The 23,420-nt window shown below is 44.3% G+C and overlaps 1 protein-coding gene across 1 annotated transcript in view; it reads left to right on the plus strand.

The window, feature by feature from the left end:
* Positions 1–322: 322 nt before the first annotated feature.
* The window catches only part of Specc1l (sperm antigen with calponin homology and coiled-coil domains 1 like), a 96,515-nt gene continuing 73,417 nt past the window's right edge, over positions 323–23,420 (plus strand). Inside the window, exons 1-2 of the mRNA XM_051153216.1 lie at positions 323–481; positions 19,911–20,103. Of these exons, the coding sequence (XP_051009173.1) occupies positions 19,948–20,103 (156 nt within the window). The 5' untranslated portion in view covers positions 323–481; positions 19,911–19,947. The remainder of the gene's footprint in view (positions 482–19,910; positions 20,104–23,420) is intronic.

A 23,420-nucleotide genomic window follows, 5' to 3' on the forward strand; every position in this document is an offset into this window, starting at 1 on the left:
GCATGCGCTTCAACCAGAAGCGACCTATTTGCCTACGAGGGAAAACCCGGAACTAGGGCCTTCCGCACGTACCATCCAGGAGCCCTGCCTTCCTCCTGAGGAACACCTTCCAGCACAATGCCTACGGCCACAAAATGTGGCACTGCCGACTAGCACGTCCCAGCACGGCGCATGCGCAGCTCGACCCGCGAGAAGCGAGTGGGCGTGATCGCTGGCGCCTGCGCAGTGGAGGGCCACAGAAGCGACCGACACGGCGCGTGCGCGGGGAGCGGTGTGGGCGGTGCTCGGGCGGTCAGGGGGGCGGATAAGGGGCGGGCAGAGGGCGGGAGCCGCAAGGGAGACAGGGCGGGCCGAGGGAGCGGCGCCGTGGGTTGGCTGCTGCCCTGAGGCCGGACTCAACGGACCCGGGCCGCGCCACCGGGCGAGCTCGCCGCCCGGCCCTCAGCCCGGAGCCAGCGAGTGAGCGAGGCGGTGCCGCGCGGTAAGAGCCAGGGCAGGGTCTTCTCCGCTTGTGCCGCGGGCACGTCCGTCTCCTCAGCGCCGCCCGCGCGGCCAGGCCCGGGCGGCCCCGCAGACCCTGGCGGCCCCGCGCCTGCGCTGTCCCCCCCTTACCACCCCCCCAACCCCCAGCTATCCGGCGCCTGCGCTGTCTCCTTCCCGGGCCGGACCTCACAGCTTATCCCGCAGACCCCCATGGGCCACCTAGCTGGGGATCTCACCTCTATGGAGAGACTGGGTGCGACCCCGGTGCTTGGATTCCCTGTGGTGTTGGGAGAGACGGGGCATTCACCCTGATTCCTTGCCCTGGGCTGGGACAGGTTGCCTCCCCGTCGGGTGTATTGAGGGTGGGGAGCAGAGGAAACCCCCCTCCGCCCCCTCCCCCTCTTCTCCAAGGCTGCACCCTGCTAAGTTAGAACCTGGCTGTTTGAAGCTGGTAGTGTTCTTTATTCAGATCTGGCTAATTGTATCAGATTGGATATGGATAGTACAATGTGTTGTTACGGAAATGCTGCATTTCTAGCAGTGGGTACGTTTGAGACATCCGTAATTGTGTAATGTGTGTGTGTGTGTTTGTGTGTGTTGGTAGTGGTGGTGGAGGTTCCTTAGAGAACAGTTTTAAAAAATCAGTTTCTGAGTGGGCTTGGCTACTTACAAACCAAAGGAAAAATTTTGTGATCATTCAAATGCAGGCAGCTTTGATTTGTTTATTCTCTTGAAGACCTGTTCCAAACTGCTGAGGGGTGGGAGTGGGGCTGGGGGCACGACCACCTGTTTAAAGGGACATTGACTTTGTCTTGGCCCACACCTGGAATCCTGGTACAGGGAAGGCTAAAGCGAGATTGGCTGGGGTTGGGCTGCAGAGCGAGACCTGACAGAGAGAGAGAGAGCGAAACAAAAAAGCCTGAACCAAATCACGGAGCCCAACAAGGAGGTCACTCAGGAGGCTAAATCTTGAGGTGAAATCAGCCGTGGACTACAGGCAACCTTTCTCAAGGTTTGGAGTGAGGAGAGACCTGCCTTGTTGCCCTGGCACTAAAGGCACTGTCGTTTGCTTAATCCTTTTTCAATACATCAGGAATGGAAAAAGTTTGAAAAACAGTATGTCTGGGTTGAATCCGGTACAGACTTTTTTTCTTGTCTATTGATGATTGACATATGCTTAAGTTGTGTATGAATAACTTCACTCCCCGTTTGTTTTTGTTTGTTTGTTTGTTTGTTTGTTTTTGGACTAAGAGCATGGGATATACCTAGATAAATGTTTTATAGCTAAACTCTTTATCTATCCCCAGCTCTTATAGCCACTTACTTACCTTTTACTTGGAGATGGAGGTCAGGCTAAGAGTCCTAAACTAGCTATATCCCTCACTTTGTTGCCACACAGGCCCAGAACTATCAGTCTTGCTTTTTAGCCTCTGAAGTTGCTGGAATTAATTACGGGCCTGCACCGCTCCACAACTTCACCCTTTTTATAAGGGACTTGAGTGTCCACAGATTTTAGTTATTTTCAGAGAGCCTCTAATGGCCTGTGCAACCAGGACAAATGTAATTTTTTTCATACTTAAAAGAATACAAAGGTAATAAATGTAGGTTACAAAATATTCAAACCAATATGGAAGGGTATATGGAGAAAAAAGAGTGTTGATCTCCTTACGCCCCCCCATATCCCCCACTAAAAATGCCTCATTTTCCCTTTGAATCTAGTGTATACCAGTGTTCTAACCCTCAGCAATTTTTCAATAGCTTGAGAGTGTTTTGTGTGTTTGCCTATGTTTATCCTAGGTATGTAGGGGTTTCCTGGACATTTTCAGTAAGAAAGTGATTAATGTAGCATAGAAAGCTGTATTAAGGTGTCTCTCGGTATCAGTCAAAATATCAGTGTCAGATGCAGAGTGGAGCGTAATTATGGTTAAAGTGAAATTTGCTCAGTTTCTACATTTTATACTCTCGATGACTTGTGACTTCTGAAGCTGAGGTTTGCTTTCTAACTGACATTACCTTGCTCTTTTGATCTGATGACTCAGGTATTGCAAAGGGTCAAAATTCCTATTGGGTTGAGCTTTCTTAATGTACAAGACTTGCTAAATGACCATATGCATATTTAAATTATATGTCTAACTTGCACAAAGTATTATGCAAACATCTCACCTTGATAGAAGAATGGTGACAGTGTCAAGAGGTTGGAGACTTTTTTTTTCCTTTTTCTTTTTGGCTTTATGGCTGTCGACAAGTAAAGTTTTCCTGGGCCTTCGTTTACATGTATACAAAGGATCATCAGGAACAATTTTAATATTAAAAAAATCCTTGTCTACAGTTTTCAGCCAGTGATGACACTGTAGTTTCCCTCTCAGAAATTTGGGTGATGAGCAAGGCTGTCTAGTATGTCTCCTACCCCCCACCCCCCTCCCACCCCCCTAGACAGGGTTTTTCTGTATAATAAGCCCTGGCAGTCCTGGAACTTGCTTTGTAGCCCAGGCTGTCCTCAAACTCACAGAGATCCATCTGCCTCTGCCTCCTGAGTACAGGGATTAAAGGTGTGGGTCACCATGCCCAGCTGCGCTGAATCTTATTTTAATAGGGCCTATCTATATTGCCCATACTGGCCTCAAACTACTATAGTCAAGCAATCTTTCTCAGCCTCCAATACAACTAAAACTACAAGCCTGTAAAACTATGTCCAACTGGATGCTGACTTTAGGGTTTATTCATATGTATGAATGTTTTCCATGAATGTATACATGTGTACTACACACATGCTTGGTGCTATGCGGCATGTGAGGCCTGCACTCAAGAATGTACACACGCGCACTATACATGCACACAAAGCTCAGTGTGTATATTTTTTACGTGATATAAGATGTTAGGAGTCTTTGTCCTCTTCCATTTATGTGTGCCCATGCCTGTTTACATGTGTCATGTGCATAAAGTACCCACTAGTAGAGGTGGACAAGTCCCTGGAATTGTGTGCATGTGCCAACAAAATGTGCTAAAGGAAAATCTTTTTTTAGGTTTTTGAGACAGTGTTTCTCTGTGTAAGAGCCCTGGCTGTCCTAGACCTGATGACCAGGCTGGCCTTGAACTCACAGAGATCCACCTGTCTCTTCCTCCTGAGTGCTGGGATTAAAGGCATGTGCCACCATGCCTAGCTCCTAAAGAAAATTCTTGTTGGTGGAATTGTTAGTGTTCAATAAACTAGCTGCAGAGTTAAAAAACAAAAACAAAAAACCCAGTCATCTCAGAAGTTGTTTTTTGTTTGTTTCATTTTTGTTTTTGCCTCAGTTGTTTGAAACAACATGATGATCAAATTGGTCTTGGGGTGTAGCTTAATGTTCGACATCCCTAATAATGAGGGAAGTGCAAATTGAAACTACATTGAGATACTGTCTCATCCTAGTCGCTGGCTGTTGGGAAATCTGATAACAAATGTTGGCATGGGTATGGGGAAGAGGACTCTCACTCACTCTGGTGAGACTGTAAATTAGTGTAGTCTTTATGGCAGTCAGTGTGGTGATTCCTCTGTGCCATCATGGGCATTTACCTAAAGGGTATCTCAGGGATAATTGCTGCTCTGTTCACAATAGCCAGAAAAACGGAGACAGCCTGAATTTCCCTCGGCTGATGATTGCTAATGAAAATATAGTCCATACAAACAGTGGAATATTACTCAGCTGTAAATAAAAATAAAATCATGAAATTTGCAGAAGGTGGATGAACCTGAAAAGCATAATAAAGGAGATGACTCTGAAAAACCAAACCACAAATCCAAAAGTGAAGAAGGGGGGCTGGAGAGATGACTCGGGGGTTAAGAGCACTGGCTGCTCTTCCAGAGAATCCAGGTCAATTCCCAGCACCCACAAACAACGCCCCAAAACAACAAACAAACAACAAAAGTGAAGAAGCTGGGTAAAAGGAGGAGAGAGGACATCAAACTTTCTTTCCTCTAGTTTCAGCTCTGTCACAGGTGTGTGTGTAAAAGTTGTGTTTTCTTTTAAGCCCATTGATGCGCACAACAGGACATGGTTAGATGATGAGTACATTGGTCTCATTGTATTAGAAAAATAATTTAAGAAATTATTATTTTGTTCTGGAGGGAGGATATTTTTGTTTGTTTGTTTTTTGTTTTTTGAGACAGGGTTTCTCTGTAGCTTGGCTGTCCTGGACTCTCTTTGTAGATCAGGCTGGCCTCGAACTCACAGCGATCCGCCTGCGTCTGCCTCCCGAGTGCTGGGATTAAAGGTGTGCGCCACCACGCCTGGCTTAAAGTATGATTTTTAAGAAGCTTAATCTTGGGGATGTAGCTTAGTGGTAGAGTGCTTGCCTAGTATGTGTGCAAGGTCCTGGGTTCAATCCCTTGCATCATAAGAATAAGTAAATAAGGCTTAAAGAATTGAAGGGTGCGGCTTATTGAGAAGTGAGGCAGCTTTGATCTATAGCAAATAGAGATGCCTTTGACGTTAATGAAGCTTTTACAATTCATGGTAGCCTGTTTTGCACTTATCCTCCAGAAAAGACAGTTATAAAAGCATACTGTTAAAAAAAACTGTAGGGGAAACTAAAACAAGCAAAAAGATAGCAGGGGACCAAAATGTATCAAAAGGTATATTTTAAAAACCTTAAAATTAATGCAATTGTCAGGCACAGTAGCATACACCTGTTTTCCCAGCACTCAGGGAGGCAGAGGCAGGTGGATCTCTGTGAGTTCGAGGACAACGTGGCCTACAGAGCAAGTCCAGGATAACCAGGGCTATACAGAGAAACCCTGTGCAAAAAAAAAGCAGTACCAAATTTGACATTGTGGTATGCACCTATAATGCCAGCTCTTAGGAGGTAGAGGCAGGAGGACCTGGAGTTCAAAGTCATCCTCAGCTACAAAGTGAGATTAAGATCACCTTGGGCTATATGAGATTAGTCTTAAAATAAATAATTCAGTTAAGTAAAATTTGGGTCTGGAGAGAAGGTTCAGTGGCTAAGAACACGTGTTCTTCCAGAGGATTGGGTCCCACGTGATTTCCTGACCGTAGGTGGCATTTTTAGGAAGGGAGAGGAAAGGAGTTTTGAGCTTTTAGGAATAGCTGTGACTTGAACATTCCTTTGTTGAGGGAAAGAGTTAGCCAAGAGATGGAAAGGCATAGGACAGTGGGCATCAACAAGCATCCTTCATAAAGCACCCAGTAGTAAATAGTGTAGTTGTTATACACTGTATATTCTTTTTAGTTTATTCAAACCAACTCTCACTGTGGTTCAAAATAGCCTTAAGCAGGCCTGGAAAGATGGCTCAGAGGTTAAGCATTGCCTGCTCTTCCCATTGCTTCAAGTAAAGTACTTGTATTCAATTCCCAGCAACCACATGGTGGCTCCCACCAACCATAGTTAGATCTGGTTCCTTCTGGTTTGTAGGAGTACATGTATAAAACAAACAAACAAACAGACAGACAAATAGCCTTAAACAGTATGTGAATGAGTATAACTGGGTTTCAGGAAAAGTTGAGGTTTTAGTGTTTCATGCCATGGAATAGTCTAGATTTACTCTCCAATCGTTCAGTAACACAATAGCATCATTTGTGTTCATGATGCTCTAAATTAGGCCTGCTCTTAGAAATTCTAAAAAAAAAAAAAAGTGGGGCAGTGGTGGCGCGCACACCTTTAATTCCAGCACTCAGGAGGCAGAGGCAGGCAGATCACTGGGAGTTCAGGGCAGCCTGGTCTACAAAGTGAGTCCAGGACAGCCAAGGCTACACAGAGAAACCCTGTCTTGAAAAAAACCAAAACAAACAAAAAAAGAAAGAAAAGAAAAAAAGAAATTCTAAAAAACTTTTAATTTCCAGCTGTTCATTTTTGTTTCGCTTTGTTTTGGTTTTTGGAGGCAAGGTTTCACTATGTAGCCTTGTTTGCTGTCTTGGACTTGCTTTGTAGACCTGGCTGGCCTCAAACTCAGAGGTCCGCCTGCCTCTACCTCCCAAGTGCTGGGATTAAAGGTGTGTGCCACCATGCCCAGCTCAGCTGTTTATTTCTATGCATGGAAATATAACTGATTCTTGCCACCAGTCTTGTATTATGAGACCTTGCTGTACTTAGATTACCTAGTAGTGTTTCTTTTAGATTCTATTGGTTATTTAATTTAGTGGTGTCTGTTATGAAGGCACTTTTGCTTCTTCTTCCCCAATTTGAATACTGTTTAGTTTTGTGCTTTCATTAACCCCCCCTCCCCCCTTTCTGGTTAGAACCTTTGGTACATAGTAAAACAGAAGAAGGAAGAATGGGTTTTCTTCCTTCCTTCCTTCCTTCCTTCCTTCCTTCCTTCCTTCCTTCCTTCCTTCCTTCCTTCCCATGGAGGACCCCAGATCCTCTGGAGCTGGAGTTTCAGAGAGTTGTGAGCAACCATGTGGGCCCTGGGGATTGGACTCAGGTCTTCTGCAAGAACAGCCAGTGCCCTTAACTGCTGAGCCATTGCCTCAGTCCTTCAAAATTTTCATACAATTTTGTGGCATTCAGCATGACAGTAACTATAGGTATTTTTCATAGATACTATATGTCAAGTTAAGGAGGTTCTGTTACATTTTCTTAGGGTTTTTGTTTTGTTAAATCAAGAGTAAAATTTAGACTTTTGGTGCTTCTGTTTCTGCTGAACTAATCCTAAAGCTTGAATGTTAAACTTAGATTTGTAGATTAAGTGACATTTGTTCTTAAAATTTTTATTTATTGGTGTGTGTGTGTGCGCGCGTGCCCCAGCACACTGGTGCCAGAGGATAATTTTTAGGAGTTGGTTCAGGCTATCAGGCTTGGTGGCAGTTCCTAACCCACTAAGCCAGCTGCCGGGCTCACTGGCCCTGATATACTTGTCGGCTTTTTCTGTTCGTTTTGATATTTCAAGACAGGATTTCTCTATGTAGTCCTGGCTGACCTGGAACTCTGTAGACTAGGCTGGCCTTGATCTCAGAGATCCACCTGCCTCTGCCTCCTGAGTACAGGGATTAATGGCCCTGATACTTATTCTTGATGTATAATCATTGTTTTGGATTGTTAGATTAAATTGGCTGATTCTCCTCCTCCTCCATCTCCTCCTCCTCCTCCTTCTCCTCCTCTCCCTCCTTCTTTTTTTTTTCCTAGACAGGGTCTCCCGGCCTCCCCTTCTTTTGCTAGGACTCAAACCCAGGGCCTCATACAGATTAGACAAACACTGGTACAATAACCTCAGGCCCCAGTTTTCTGAATTTTTGTTTAGAACTTATGCAGTCATTTTCTTAAGAGATAGATTGCCAGGCGGTGGTGGGTCATGCCTTTAATCCTAGCACTTGGGAGGCAGAAGCAGGTGGGTCTCTGTGAGTTCAAGGGCAACCTGTTCTACAAAGTAAGTCAGGACAGCCATGGCTACACAGAGAAACCCTGTCTCAAAAAACCAAACGAGAGAGAGAGGGGGGGGGGAGAGATACGTGTGTGTGTCAGTAGGGCTTTTTTTTCCCCTGCTGTTTCCCCCCATGCTTTTGGTAATGTCTTTGCCAACAAGCTAACTTGATAAAGTGAACTGGGAAATACTTTGTAGTTTTCTTGAAGAATGTTATGATTTAAATGTGTTCCCCAAGAAGAATGGCTTGGAAACTCAACTTCAATGTTATTTTGCTAGGTGTAGGCAGTGCTTGAGTCATGAAGAATTCACTCCCCCAAATGGATTAAATGACAGCAATGAAGGGCTTGAGGCTATGTGTTTGGCTCTTTCACTTTGTCTGCCTTTCACCTTCTACCATCTGTGATCAACAGAAGGCCTCACCAGATGCAGCCCCTCTGCTAGACTTTCCGACTTCTGTGTGCCAAACAAATCCTGTTGACGTATTACCCAGGCTGAGGTTTTCCTGTTAGAGCAGGCAGCTCGGAACAAACTAGCTGTAGAAAATTGATATGAAGTTGGACCATTTCTATTCTAAATACCTGGCAGTGTGTATGCAATTTGGGAACTGAGTGGAGACTAGATGAATTTAGAGGAGCACTCTAGAGAAAAATCTACATTTCTTTGAGTGCAATATCACAGGCACCAAGCCAAGTTATAGGAGAGTCTGGACGTCAGGGAGTAGTTAAAGGTCTGTCATCAGAATAGCACAGGAAAGGGCATTCAAATGAGGTCTCAGGTGGAGCTGAGGAATAAGGTATTGGAAACCTGAGCAAAGGCACTGTGATTCCCAGCTGCAAAGATGTTAGTGGAATGCCGAGCGTAAGAATGGTGGCAGAGGGATGGAGAGGTGGCTCAGTGGTTAAGAGCACTGACTGCTCTTCTAGAGGTCCTGAGTTCAATTCCCAGCAACCATATGGTGGCTCACAGCCATCTATAATGTGATCTGATACCCTCTTCTGGCCTGCAGGTGTTCATGCAGGCAGAGCACTGTACACATAAGGAAAAAGAGTGGTGGCAGATTAGTGGGGAAGATGCAGCATGGCCTTTTTCAGGGTTGCCTGCAGTGAAACAGAAGAGAAATGACAAAGATGGATAAACAAGAGGAGAATGAAAAGGTTTGGAAAACTTGGAGACTGGCCATTTGCAAAAGCCTGGAGCTGGATGTTAGTGGTACGTGTTTGGAGTCTCGGCACTCACATGGTTGATTAACCTGGTTTACCTAGTGATAGCATCTCTCAAAGAACCAAAATAAGGGCAGGTGTGATGGCTCACAGGTGTGGTAGCGGCACTTTGGAGGCTGAAGCAGGAGGATTCTTGTGAGTTCAAGGCCATTTCTGAGCTCTGTGGTGGGTTCCAGACTAGCTTGAGCAACAGAGTAATCTCGTCTCAGCAAACCAACCAACACATCAAACAATGACAACAGAAACCCAAACAGATAAAAGTAAATATGTGTTAGAATACTCAAGAGTGTGAGCAAGGAACAATTGCTAAAAAGATTAATTACAGATTGGAGAAAGTAGGTTGTATTTGTGAAGAAAACAGAAGACCCTGAAGACATATGAGAGACTTTGTTTGAGGTGGTGTCATCATCTTCATCATCATCATCTTCTCCTTCTTTCTTCTTTCTTCTTCTTCTAGACAGGGTTTCTCTGTGTTTTGTTCCTTTGTTCCCTTTGTAGACCAGGCTGGCCTTGAACTCAAAGCGATCCACCTACCTCTGCCTCCCAAGTGCTGGGATTAAAGGCGTGCGCCACCGCCGCCTGGCTGAGGCAGGGATTTGTATGGAGTGTGTTCACCACTAGGAACCTTCCATAATGACACTCTCTGTGGAACTCCAGAGCGAGGGTACTGTGCAGTGTCCAGCACTATAGAACCCATGAGAGAAGCAGGTACAAGGCTCCAGCCTGGGAGATCTGTGGCAGGGGCAATGCTGCTTGAAGATCCCAGATCTCCAGAAGGTGGGGTGTGGGGTCCGGAGATTACTGGGGACCTTTATAGTGTTTCCCTGGGCCTTTGAACTTGGTGAGAGCAGCTGCTCTGCTTCATTGCACGGCACCCACTCTCCTTTGGGTAATGAAAATACCTCTTCTGTGCTAATCCTACCATTGCGTCCTCCTCCCTATTTTCTGTTTTGAAAAGCACTCTCACTGTGTTGGCTGTATAGCCCTGAATGGCTTCAAAATCATCCTCCTGCCTCAGCCTCCCTGGTGCTGGGATTACAGGTGTGTGCTGTAATCCCCAGATTCAGTGAAATGTTTTCTTCTGGTTTTAGCTGTCTTTACATTTCATTCCAGAAATGGAAAATAGATTTCTACAAAAAGTAGGAAGTGTTCCCAAGTAGGAAAAATATAATCATGCATTTGGTTTCTCTCATAAACTGGCCATTCAGGTTATCTACTTTTCTCCCTGAAGCAATTTCTTCTTTAATGAGCTTTTGTATTTTGTGTTTCAAGGGATTTGATTCATCTGAACTTTTGAACTTTCTTTGTTTCTTTCTTTTTTGGTTTTTTGAGATAGGGTCTCTCTGTATTAGCCTTGGCTGTCCTGGACTCACTTTGTAGACCAGGCTGGCCTCAAACTCACAGAGATCTGTCTGCCTCTGCCTCTGAACTTTCAACTTAAAGTGAATCTTAGGTGTTGTATTTATTTGCTTTTGCATGTTAACTTTTGTTTTGCTTACTTTTCATTTTATTGCTTTTCTTTAACATTTTCCAATTAAATTATTTATGGAGTGTATGTGTGTGTGTATGTGCGTGCGTGTGTACAGACACAGAGATACACAGAGACACACAGAGTTGGTTCGTGGGTGCCCCAGATTGAACTCAGGTCATCAGGTTTGGCCTCAAGTGCCTTTATCCCACTGAGTCATCTTGCTGGCCCCTTTTCGTTTTCTTATATCTTGAAGCAGCAGCTGAAATATTGCTTTGAGACTTTCTCTGGTGTGTTGATACTTCCCTCTAAATATTGCTTTAATAGTAGCACACATTTTTATGTCATGTTTTTATTTTTATTCAACTCAAAATACATTCTAGTGCCTCCACCAACATTTCTTTCTTGTTTGTTTGTTTTTGAGGCAGGGTTTCTTTGTGTAGACCAGGTTGGCCTCTTGAACTCACAGAGATCCACCTGCCTCTGCTGTGCTGGAATTACAGGTGTGTGCCACCGTGCTGGCTATTTCTTTTTTAATATGGAGGGCTCATGTTGTTAGCCTGGCCTCAAGCCATCTTCTTGCAGCCTTTGGAGCTGCTGGGACCCCATATATTCACCACTGCTCCTGGCCAATTCTCCATTTTATTGCTACTTTTTTTGTTGTTTTTTTGTTTTGTTTTTCGAGACAGGGTTTCTCTGTGTAGCCTTGGCTGTCCTGGACTCACTTTGTAGACCAGGCTGGCCTCGAACTCAGAGAGATCCGCTGCCTCTGCCTCCCGAGTGCTGGGATTAAAGGCATGTCCCACCACACCTGGCCATTTTGATTGCTTCTTTGACTCAGATTGTTTACCAGTGTTTGAGAACTTCTTAGAGATCTTTTTGTTAATTTCTAGTTAATTAATATCTATTAAAGAAAACAGCCACAGTACCATTATCCTATCTTAAAAAGCTGAGAGACAGTGGCTGCAGTGCATGCTGAGGTCTGAGGAGCAGGAGGGCAGGGCTTAGGATGGAGCAGCAGTGGTTTTAGTTGCCTGAAGAGCTAACTTCCAAGGCTTCTCTGTGTGAGTGAGTGAGTGGAGGGAGAGCTGAGTGGGTTTCTAGTGCCATAGGGAAGTAGAAGGGGTAAGGAATAAGCTAGGAGCAGAAGAGATTTGCCTCAGGCGCTGTGGTGGGGAAAGACTAAGGTTTATCGTGTCACCATGCAGAGCTGCCCCTTGTTACATAGTTCACGCACACTGTTATGCAGGCCTTGTAGGTTCTGTTGATTGACTTTCTAACATATCCAGCTTGCTACTGTTGTAGATTGTTAGATCTTTATCTCAGGAGCAGACTGAGATATGAGCAGTTGCAGAGTGAGTTATCGATGCCTTACGACAGGTCACAGCTGTAGCAGAGTGACTAAGTCACCTGACTCATTAAAGCCTTAGGCTCTGATTCTGACTGTGCATTGTTTCAGCAGTGCTTTAGGCTCTTCAGAGCATAGCTTTGATCTTCTGTTTCTCAAGTTCCTGCTTATGATTTTCATATACTTACCAAGTGGTGTCTCTGGGGCACTGCCTTGTTTGTTTCTATATGGGGCCAGTGCATTCTAGGAGCTCTGTGGAAGAAATCTGTACATAACTGATTTCAAAGCCACCAGCCGGGATTCCCCCAAGCACCCTAAGCTCGTGTCGTTTCTCTTAGATAAACCAGCCACTCTGCTGACATGCTCCGCCTGGGTCACACAGTGACTTGCAATTGACATATTACTCCCCAGCCCCAGTGTTCCTCATCTTTTGCAGCCAGTCTCAAAGGACTGTCCCTCCTTTGCCACATCCCATCCCATGCCATCCAACCTAACTATATGAAGTACAACTCAGAGGTCTTAGTTTTCCAAACTCACTGTCTCCCCTCAACCCTCAGCACTTTCCAGTCACCTCCAGGTGGCAGTTATGTGTGTACTGCTGTGCCTGGGTTGGTTTAGGTACAAATGTGCACATATATACAGTCATATTCTTAATTAGAGGTTGGTTGGGTTAATTTTTTGAATGCTGTACTGTGTAAGTTTGTAACTCCCTGCCAAAACTCTGAGCATAAAGCCATGATTTGAAGGGCCTTCTTTCTCTTGGTAAATACTAAGAAACCTTGGCAGAAGAAGGAATGGCCAGAGGAGACTCTTGAATTCTGGCAATTTTAACTCTGGGAGCCAGTTTACTTTGGACTAAATCTGCAAAAATAATTTGTGTACCATAGCCAGAAATTCTTTGAGACGCTCTTTTTCCAGTCTTGTCACTTGTCTGGAATGCTAAGTATTATCAGCAGTTTAACGGTCTCCTCAGCAGTGTGCATTAAAATAGAGACAGCCAGGTGCTGGCTTTTCTTCTGTTGCTCTTTAAAAAGCAATAACGGAAGAAGAGTTGGTAGCTGCAGGTTTGAAAATTCCAGGTTGTTTCTACTTGTTTCTCACATTTCCTTGTGTTAAATCTTAGAAACACCATTGTAAGTGAGCTTACAATGAAGCAGAGTTGTGTTTAATGATCTTTTAGCATCTTCTTAGTCCTGACTTAATGGAAAGTGCTGACAGGCAGACCAGTTGCTGCATTCTTTAGCCTACTTGTCTTCTTTCTTCTCAGCACAGAGAGTGATTGTGTAAGTAATTGTACAGCATAGATCTTGCCTTAAAAATTAACTAATGAATTTTCTGTAATTTTAAAGTGACAATAGCAAAATCAGGTAAGTGTCTTGCTGGCTGTGGTCCTTTAAAAATGTCGCTTAGGTTTTCTGTCCCACTTAGCCTTGAGCTGCAGTCTGATTTGGACTTGTCCTTTGCTGGAGCTAGCTTGACACCATCACCCCCTTACATTGACTGAAGGGCCATTTGGGCATAGTTGATGACTGTGGCTTTCTCCCGTGTCTTCACCTTCAGACATCCTTCCCCTTGTGGACAAGCAGGAAGGAGGGGGCTGTGAGAGAAAGAGGAGCTCATGATGGTCATTTGCATAATTTGCAGTTACATGTCAAATGGATACATGTTAGTAATAATCACCCCAATTTTAGATGCAGAATAAAATCTGATCTTAAAAATAAGAAAAAGTTGTTAAAATAAAAATAAGCATTTAAAACTGAGCCTCCTGACTCAGAGAGGATAGGAGCTCCACAAGCCCAACAGAGCCAACAAATCTGGGCCCAGGGGCCTGTGGAAACTGATGCACCAACCGAGGACCTAGGCTTCCTGCTCAGATGTAGCTGATGGGCAGCCCAGTCTCCACGTGAGTCCCCTCATAAGGGGAGCAGGGGCTGTCTTGGCTATGAACTCTGTTGCCTGTTCTTCAACCACTTCCCCCTAGCAGAGTGCCCTTGCCAGGCCACAAAGGAAGAGGAAGCAGGCAGTCCTGATGAGACTGGAAAGGCTAGTGTCAGTTTGTAGGGGAGGAGGGCTCCCCCATTCTGAGGACTATGGGAGTAGGGGTTGGTGGGAAGAGGGAGGGAGCTATTATTGGGATATAAAATGAATAAATTAAAAAAATAAATTTAGCTGGGTGTGGCGGCGCACACCTTTAATCCCAACACTCAGGAGGCAGAGGCAGACAGATCACTGTGAGAGCTCAAGGACAGCCTGGTCTAGGACAGCCAAGGCTGTTGCACAGAGAAACCCTGTCTTGAAAAGTCAAAAAAAAAAATTTTTTTTTTTAAATTTTAACTTAAAAAAATTGGGTGGGTGGGGGGGAACTGGAGATATGGCTCAGAGGTTAAGAGCACTGGCTGCTCTACCAAAGGTTCTGAGTTCAATTCCCAACAACCACACGGTGGCTCACAACCATCTATAAAGAGATCTGGTGCCTTCTTCTGGTGTGCAGGTGTACATGAAGGCAAAACACTGTGTATATAATAAATAAATCTTTTTTAAAAATCGGGCCTTCTTTGGTTAGTAAGCATTGGAGTTTCTTTTCCTTTTTTTTTTGAGACAGGGTTTTTCTGTGTAGTCTTAGCTGTCCTGGACTCACTTTTTAGAGTAGGCTGGCCTCGAACTCACAGGGATCTCTGCCTGCCTCTGCCTCCTGAGTGCTGGTATTAAAGGCGTGAGCCACCATGCCCAGCCCAGCATTGTAGTTTCTAAAGCAGTTCTATGCCACAAGTGCCGTTCTTCTGTTTCTCCTTTCTATTTCAGGCACTCTGGCTATCTGCCAACTGCATGTATGTAGATTTCTGATATGGCAGGGAGAGCTTGGTTTTCCTCTGAGCAAATTTTTGACATTTGCTTTGGAGTGGTTCTTTAAATGTGTTGTCTGAATGTTTGGTAAATTCATAAGTGTAATAGCTAGCGCGCTCGCTCTCTCTCTCTCTCTCTCTCTCTCTCTCTCTCTCTCTCTCTCTCTCTCTCTCCATAAGTGTAATAGCTAGTGCGCTCTCGCGCTCTCTCTCTCTCTCTCTCTGTGTGTGTGTGTGTGTGTGTGTGTTGGGCTGGAGAGTTGGCTCTGCATTTAGGAGTACCTGCTGCTCTTTTTTTTTTTTAATTGGTTTTTCGAGACAGGGTTTCTTTGTGTGCACCTGCTGCTCTTAGAGAGGACCTGAGTTTACCCTCTTTGTTGCTCATAGTAGAGTCTATGGTTCCAATTCTAGAGGATCTGATGGCTTCTTCTGGTTTCCATGGACAATGCAAACATGTAGTACCCTTGCAGGCATATCGGCAAAACGTCCATGCACATAAAGGGAAATGAAGAATAAAGGCTGGGAAGATGCTTAGCTGTTAAGATCAATGGCTGCTCTTCCAAAGGACCCAGGTTCCATTCCCAGCACTTGGTGTGACTCACAATGTCTGTTAACTCCTGTCCCTGGGAGTCTAATGCCCTCCTCTGGTCTCTAAGGGCACTGTATGCATTTGGTGCACAGACATATATGCAAGCAAAACACCCATACACATAAAATAAAAACATAAAGAAAAAGAATTAAGATCTTAAAAAAAAAAAAGCTGTTGCAGAATTTAGTAGAGAATTTGTTTATTGCATTATGATTAATAAAACACTTTTATTGGCTTTTCAAATTTTGTTTGGTTTTTGTAGGCATGTGATTTGTAGGCAGGCTATGGGTTTTGATTCATCTGACACTGACTTAGGCTTAGCACCCTCCATGACTTAAGAGTTCTCCTTTGACTTACTCCAGTGTCTAAATCTGTAAATCAGTGTTGTGAAATTATACAAAAATGTTTTAGATTGCTTGGGTCAAGACCTTTTGTAGATTTTTAGTGGGATAATGCTAGGCATAAAAATCTCAATAAGCAATTACTTTTCTAAAACATGTTTTGAGCCCTCCTTGCTGTTATAAACAGGGTTCACAGAGTTAGCATTTACAGAATGCCAGACCTTCATTATCATTGCTATGGACTGCTTACCATGCAATAGCAGTATTTCCTGGTATGTAATTTTCAGTGGGAAAGAACTGGAAGCTAGTGTTGTTTGTTGACATTATATGTTATGGTATGTAATTTAATGTAAGTAATAAGTAGAACCACCTTTAGTAATGCCTTGTAAGGGAATCTCGGCCAGGCATTAATCCCAGCAGTTAGGAAACTGGCTGGTAGATTCAAGGCAGCCTGGATGACATACAGAGTTCCAGGCCAGCCAGGGTTACCTAGTGAGACCCTGCACAAAGGGAGTAAGGGGGAAGATTTCTCCTGTAAATTATCTTTCCTCCTCCACTTCCTTCCTTCTCCTTCTCCTCTTCCTCTTTTTTTTTAATTTGGTTTTTCAAGACAGAGTTTCTCTGTGTAGCAGCTTGTCCTGGAACAAGCTCTGTAGTCCAGGTTGGCCTCGAACTCACAGTGACCCCCCTGCCTCTGCCTTCCAAGTACTAAAGTATCTTCTCAAATACTTTTAAAGAGTTATTTTCGTTTCATGTGTATGGTAGCTTTGCCTTTGTGTATGTCTGTGTACCACCTGTGTGTCTGGTGCCTATAGAGGTAAGAAGAGGATGTTGGATTCACTGTGCAGCACCATGTGGGTGCTGAGAATTGAACCTGACCTTGAGTCCTCTGGAAGAACATCTAGTACTCTTAACTGCTGAGCTGTTTCTCCAGCTCCAAGTTTCTGCCTCTTAAATATTTATTTATTTACTTATTATTTAATTTTTATTTTTGAGGCAGTCTCATGTAGGTCATGCTATGCAGCTGAAGATGACCTTGAGCTGTTTGTCCTGCCTGTACAAGGATCCACCATTACTCCCAGCTGCCTTTATTTTAATAAGGCTTTAGTCATTCAGGATATACAGGATGTTTGTTCCATACATTTTTTTTGTTGTCCTTTTTTTTTTTTTGGTTCCATAAATTTTGATAGCTTCTCTCTATCAGGTCTTTGTGGACTGTGACCCTGATGAGCATGTTAGATTTCTTATTCATTTAATTATCTCAGCATCCTCATAAAGTACACACTTTTACCAACCCCATTTTATGAATGAGGAAACCAAAATTTCAGGAGTTAAGCAATTAGTCTGTGGATATAGATTTGATTTCAAGTAGTTACTGGTTTTTAAAACTAAGCATGGAAGGTTTCTTTTTGTTTTTAAATCCACAGCATGGAACATCTTAAAGCAGTTAAATTTAAATTCTTAAAAAAAAAAACAGTACTTTTTATTTTTGTAGGATAAAAAGATTATAATGAAGGTTAGAGTTTAAAGGAAAAGATAAATCCCTGTGTGACTCAGAAAGTGGGGTTTGGGGCTGGAGTGATAACTCAGTGGTTGAAAGCACTGTCATCTCTTCCAGAGGTCCTGAGTTCAATTTTCAGCAACAACATGGTGGCTCACAACCATCTGTACCCTCTCATGCCCCGGTGTTCAGGTGTATATGCAGATAGAGCACTCACACATAAAATAAATAAAATCTTAAAAAAGAAAGAAAGAAAATGGGGTTTGGAAAAAAAAAAAAGAAAGAAAAGAAAATGGGCTTTGGAGCTGGGCACTTGTAATCCCCAGCACTGAGGAGGTAGAGGCAGGTAGATCTCTTTGAGTTCAAAGCCAGCATGGTCTACAGAGTGAGTCCAGGCCAACCAAGGCTACAGAGAGAAACCCTGTCTTGAAAAACTGATAGGAGAGAGAGAGAGAGAGAGAGAGAGAGAGAGAGGGAGGGAGGGAGGGAGGGAGAAGAAAGGCGGGCTTGAATGTTTCTGTAGTGTCAAGAAAGCTTCCTGTCCCTCACTGATAGGCTGAAGGCACCTACCAGCCATGGGGTGACCTCAAAGCCCTCCTGGTCTCCAAGACTGTCGTCATTTATTCAGGGTAGGTTCTCTTTGATGCAATGTGACAGATAAGATAAATTCATAGGGTCCCTTTGGCATTATTTCTAAAACTTGATTGGTGTATCTTCTATGGGTGGATGGTTGGAGAGAGTGGGGCTCCTGAATCCATGAAGTAAACTGCCCTCTCTAACCTTGGTTTGTTGCAACATTTTTCTAACTGTTGAGCTCTGGTGAAGTAAATTGTGCAACTAGGATATAAAGACTTTCCCTCAGCTGGGCAGTGGTGGTGCATGCTTTTAGTCCCAACACTCAGAGGCAGAGGCAGGCGGATCCCTGTGAGTTCAGACTAGCCTAGTCTACAAAGCGAGTCCAGGATAGTCAAAGCTACCCAGAGAAACCTTGTCTCGAAAAACCAAAATGAAAAAGAAAAAAAAAGACTTTCCATCTTGTTGGTTTATGTTTGTTATTTGTGCCAGGAGTCTTTAGGCAAGGCTTTATTAAGAGCTTGTAAGTGGTGGACTTTGAGTTTAGATTAATGCAGTGAAAGAAAGAAGTAGAAGGGCAGGACTCCCTTTCCCGTGCCCTCACACCTAGGCCTCACATCCTGTGACCCTTCCCTCCGACCGTCCCGTCATAGCAGCTCCAGGCTGATCATTAGGAGTTGCCGAGCATAACTTCTTCACAGAGTGTGTCACCACCTCCATGTGGCCACAGTTCCTGAGTGTACAACAACTACAATTTCAGAGGCAAATCTGTTTCTAGCAGCGTCCACCTGTGCTGCATCCCGTGATTTCACTGCAGCCTTGGCTAAATTGAAATCTTCTGGACTACTTTTGTTGGCAGCCTCATACTGACTCTGTCCTGTGGTTATTAGTGGTCATTCGTATGCATGTCTACATTGAGAAAGAAGAAACAGGGCAAAAGGAATACCTAATGTACACTTTGAGGAGAAAAAGAGCACCGGGTCTGGGTGTGGTGGTGCCGCACGCCTTCAAGCCCAGCACTCGGAAGGCAGAGGCAGGCGGATCGCTGTGAGTCAGAGGCCAGCCTGGTCTGCAAAGCAAGTCTAGCACAGCCAAGGCTCCACAGAGAAACCCTGTCTCAAAAAGCCAAAAAAAAAAAAAAAAAAAAAAAAAAGAGCACCAGGAAATTAGATGATGGAACCAAGGTGTGTGCTGAAAGAGGTGAAGACTCATGTGAAATGGAATAAAGGGAGTGGTGCCCCCAGGGCAAGATGCCACCCAGCTAATCCTGCAATTTGTGAAAGGAAAAAGTCCAAAGGATTTCCTCCACCTAAAAAGAAACTACAAAGGAACACTTATGCAAATGTGATTCAAGGAGGGGCAGGATCCATCCAAAGCAAATAGTGAAATTTGGCAGCTTCAGCCTTGGGTTCTGGCTTTAGAGCCAAGGGGGATACAGGAGTGGAGGGGTTGTGGAATCTTCTCCACAGTTAAGGGGAGCTGTGGAAGCCAGGCGTGTGGCAGTCCCTGAACATGTAGGCCCTGAGAGGCCATTTTATGCAGAGTGAAACCGAAGCATGGATTGTGTTAGAGAATACAAAGTATTGGAGGTGCCAGAGCCATGGGACGCACGCCAGGGAAAACTGAGTACAGGGAGCAGAGCCAGCCTAGGAGAGAAGTGTGTTGTTAGCAAAGCAGGGAGGGGAGAGCTATAATGTAAGTTGTATGTGTGTGTCCGTTTTTTTGTTTGTTTGTTTGTTTTTGTTTTTTGAGACGGGGTTTCTCTGTGTAGCCTTGGCTGTCCTGGATTTGCTTTGTAGACCAGGCTAGCCTCGAACTCACAGAGATCCACCTGCCTCTGCTCCCGAGTGCTGGGATTGAAGGCGTGCCCCTCCACTCCCAGCTAGCCCTTTGACACTGCACGAAAAGCTGCAGGATTTGGAGTTTACCCTGCTGGGTTTTGGACATAAAACCAGCTAGCACATGATGTAAGATGTTCTTTCTACTGAATGAATAAAACACAACATTATAAATCTTTAAAGTATTAATTAATAAGTGAGTTGAAGGATTTTCAACATTGTTTTCTGTTGTGACATCTGTCTTTCAGATACTTTTATCATGTGGTGGAATTCTTCAGAAAAAAATTCTAAAGAGCTGCTTTCCAGTTTTCTTTTCAACATGATGCCATTTCTATTATTCCCACAGGTTTGGTTGTAAATGCATCACCAAGAGGCAGCCCAGAATGAAGAAAGCAAACAGGAGTGCTGGCTCAGTGCCTAAGGTATCTGGGATAAGCAAACTGCAAACAGTAGAGAAAAGCAAGCCTGAGAGCAGCAGCTCTTCAGCACCCACAGGAGGCAAGCCAGTAAAGCCTGGAACAACAGCAGCTCTGTTAAAGGTATTAACATAGCAATCTTTGAATATGCTGTGGGTTTTATACATATTTTAATATTAAATTTATTAAATTAGTATTATTTGGGGTTTACTCTGCTAGAACTAGGAACACAGTTTTTGAACAGCAGGGTTGCCTTAATTGATGTTTTGGTCTATCTATATGAATAAAACTAATAATAGGCTCTGCATGAAGTAAATAACTGAGTGCCTGCCTTATGAAGGGTGCTGTGACAGGTGAGCCAGAGGTAGAGTCTGCTTTTAGGGAGCTTGAGGAGAAAAGGATGGGTGCGATGAGATGCAAACAGGAGTAACTGAACCACCGCTTAAGTGTCAGATGCCCAAGAGACAGTAGACGGTATGGACGGTAGGGAGGTAATGCTCCTGGCTCAGGAAGGCTTTGTGAAAAGGACAGACGAGGGGCATGGTAAAGGATGGCTGGCCGTCACATTACCGGGACCTTTTGACAGTAGTTTTTGTCCTGTCACATACACTTTGACATATGAATTTCTTTATTTGCTTGTTTTTTTGTTTGTTTTTGTTTTTTGAGACGGGGTTTCTTTGTGTAGCTGTGTAGTTTCTGTCTTGAAACTCTGTAGACCACTGAACTCAGAAGTCTGCCTGTGTCTGCTTCCTGAGTGTCAGGCTTAAAGGTGTGTGCCATAATGCCTGGCTTATAGCATGAATTTCTGTTTTGTTTTTTTTTTCTATAGCTGATTCAGTATTAGTTAGCATTGGAGGTTTTAATTCAGTAAGAGCATAGTTAATTTTCTTTAGAATTTCTTAGAGACTGCATTATATCTTTTTTAGTATAGAATTATAATTAGACTAGAGACTCTGGGGACACAGAGTTGAGTACATGGCTCCTGAGGCCATAGTTAAAAGGGGGATTACAAGTGGACAGCACAGGCCAAAGGTTTGCTAAATAACAGGTGGTAGCAGGTTTTTTGCTTTTTTTGTTGTTGTTATTGTTAGATTTGAATCTTTTAGCCCAGGATTGATTTTGGGAACAGCAGTTTTCCAGGGGTGTTCTCACTCTTAAGGTGTTCTGTATTGGTTTCGGCCATTCAGGGAGTCAGATTGCTCTATGCCTGCCTGTCTATTCTTCCTTCCTTCCTTTTCAACCTTGGTGCCACATTGTGGGAGTGAGAGAGGGCTTGAACTCAGGTCGTCAGGCTTGATGCCCTTCGTCTTCATCTGCTGAGTCACTGACCCTCCACTTTTTAAAATGTTGTCATCTTCATCATCTGCTGCTGCTTTGTCTTGAGACAGGATCTTCTATGTAGCCCAGGTTGGCTGCAGACTCCCTGCAGTCCTCTCTTAGCTCCCTGAGGGCCAGGATCGCATGTGCTTCCCACCACACAGAGCTCCTAGTTCCGTGTCTGGTGTCCTTGTCTGCAGATCCACAGTCTTCCAGCCCTTCCAGTTTAAAAATCTCTTTACTTGCCTGCTTTCTTTCTTTAGTGTTGGGATGTTTTTGGTAGAAACTGACTACACAGAAACCAGGAGGGGGTTTCTTCTGGTCTGACAAGAAGAAACCAAGCCTGGCCTGAACGCTCCAGCAACCTTCTATCCAGGCAGAGGCTTCTAGATTGTAGATTAACTTATTTTAAAGCACTTCAGAGGAACAGCTGATGACGGACTTCCGTGTATGTTCTGAAAGATCTAGCAGGAAGTGCTGTTTTTTATTTCAAGGTTGTTAAAACTGAGCCTGGGCTGATTTAGTGAGTGTGGGGGTCGTAATTTTTTTCCTTACTGTATCCTTGATGAGTTGCTAGTTGTCATCCTGTGGCCTGGAGGAGGTGCCAGGAATGGCTTTTGCTCTACTTCCGCTATTCTGAATCAACACCCTGAAGTGTTTCCTTGGTGGCAGTGCTGTGACTCTTTCATGTAAGAGAGATGATGTGTTCTGACCTAACTGGTTACTTAGTTGCTGGGGCTGTCTTTAGAGCAGAGCACCTGTGTGACAGGTGACCTGTTACTTATGTGACTGGAAGAACAGGTTGAAGTGTTGGTGTTGGATGTGTACCCCCTGCCTGCCTTCTATGGCCTCTGTGTCATACTTACCGTGGTATGTGCACTGAGCAGGCATGCCACATCTGCGCTGTAGATCTGGAGTTGCTGGGAGTTTGGTCTTGAACGGTGAATACTTTTCCATCGTAAAGCAATACTGTATACCTGCTCTTGTCATCACACAGTGGCTGTCCATGCTGCAGGCTTGTTACATCAGCAGCTTTGTTTAAGTGAATGTGCGTGTGTGTGGAGGGGGTAGGTAGATTTCTAGTAGGAAGGTCAGCTATCACACTCTTTAACACTTTGCCTAAACTAGATCAGTTGCTGTCACTTAGAAGAAAATCATTGTTGACTAGAAATTGAAGAAGAGACAGGAAAGAAAAAGTAAAAATAAGCAGAAGAAAAGAAAACACTAGAGGCTTTTGAGGGTCTTGGAATTCAACTCAGTGGTGGAATGCTCGTCTGGCATGTGCTGTGCTCCAGGTACCAACTCCTAGCACTACAAAAAGAGAAGGGCTGGAGACTCTGACTCGCTACTCTTTGTTTCTCAGTTACCAGAGTTCTCAGTTTCTCTGGTACAGGCCTCCCACGTGTTCACCCTGTAGCCATATGGAACATTGGTGAGTAGCAGGGTAAAGCATCACTTCATTCACACGTTTTTGTCATGGATCAAAATTTCCACAGCCCCTTTCTCATGAGTAAAAGCACTTGAGCTTTTTTAGTATCTCATTTATAAAGCCAGCTCTAGTTAAGAGCTTGGAGGATGATCTTTGTGATTAAAGAGCCCCAGGCACTCTTGATGGGAGCTGTGGGGTAGAAAAGGAGCAGTAGTAGCAGCTCTCCTCAGTGAGCAGGGGGGAGGCTGCTCTCACCTCGTCTGTGCTGGGGTGGGCCCTCGGTGCCGGCATCGTCCAGGGTGCACACTGCTGGCTTATGTATAGTTAGTGCTGGAAAAAGCAACTGAGTTCCCATTATACTGAGAAGCATTTTCTGTAAAAATTGATGGATGGGAACCTATAAGCTTCAGTCAGAATCCAAAGAACTGATAGTGCACTGTTGTAGTTAACAGGGTTATATAGTGTAGTGATAGGCTGCTTGTCAAGTATGGGGAAAGCCATGGATGGATCCTCAATGCTATACACACATGCACATGCACACAGGGCCAGAGCAGCAGAGAGAAAGCAAAAGCTCAGTGTGACAGTTCACCTCTGTTTGTTCAAGACAGGGTTTCTCTGTGTAACCAGCTGTCCTGGACTTGCTTTGTAGACCAGCCTAGCCTTGAACTCACAGAGATCAACTTGCCTCTGCCCC

The sequence above is a fragment of the Acomys russatus genome, chromosome 11 (assembly GCF_903995435.1).
Source record: "Acomys russatus chromosome 11, mAcoRus1.1, whole genome shotgun sequence".
NCBI lineage: Eukaryota > Metazoa > Chordata > Mammalia > Rodentia > Muridae > Acomys > Acomys russatus.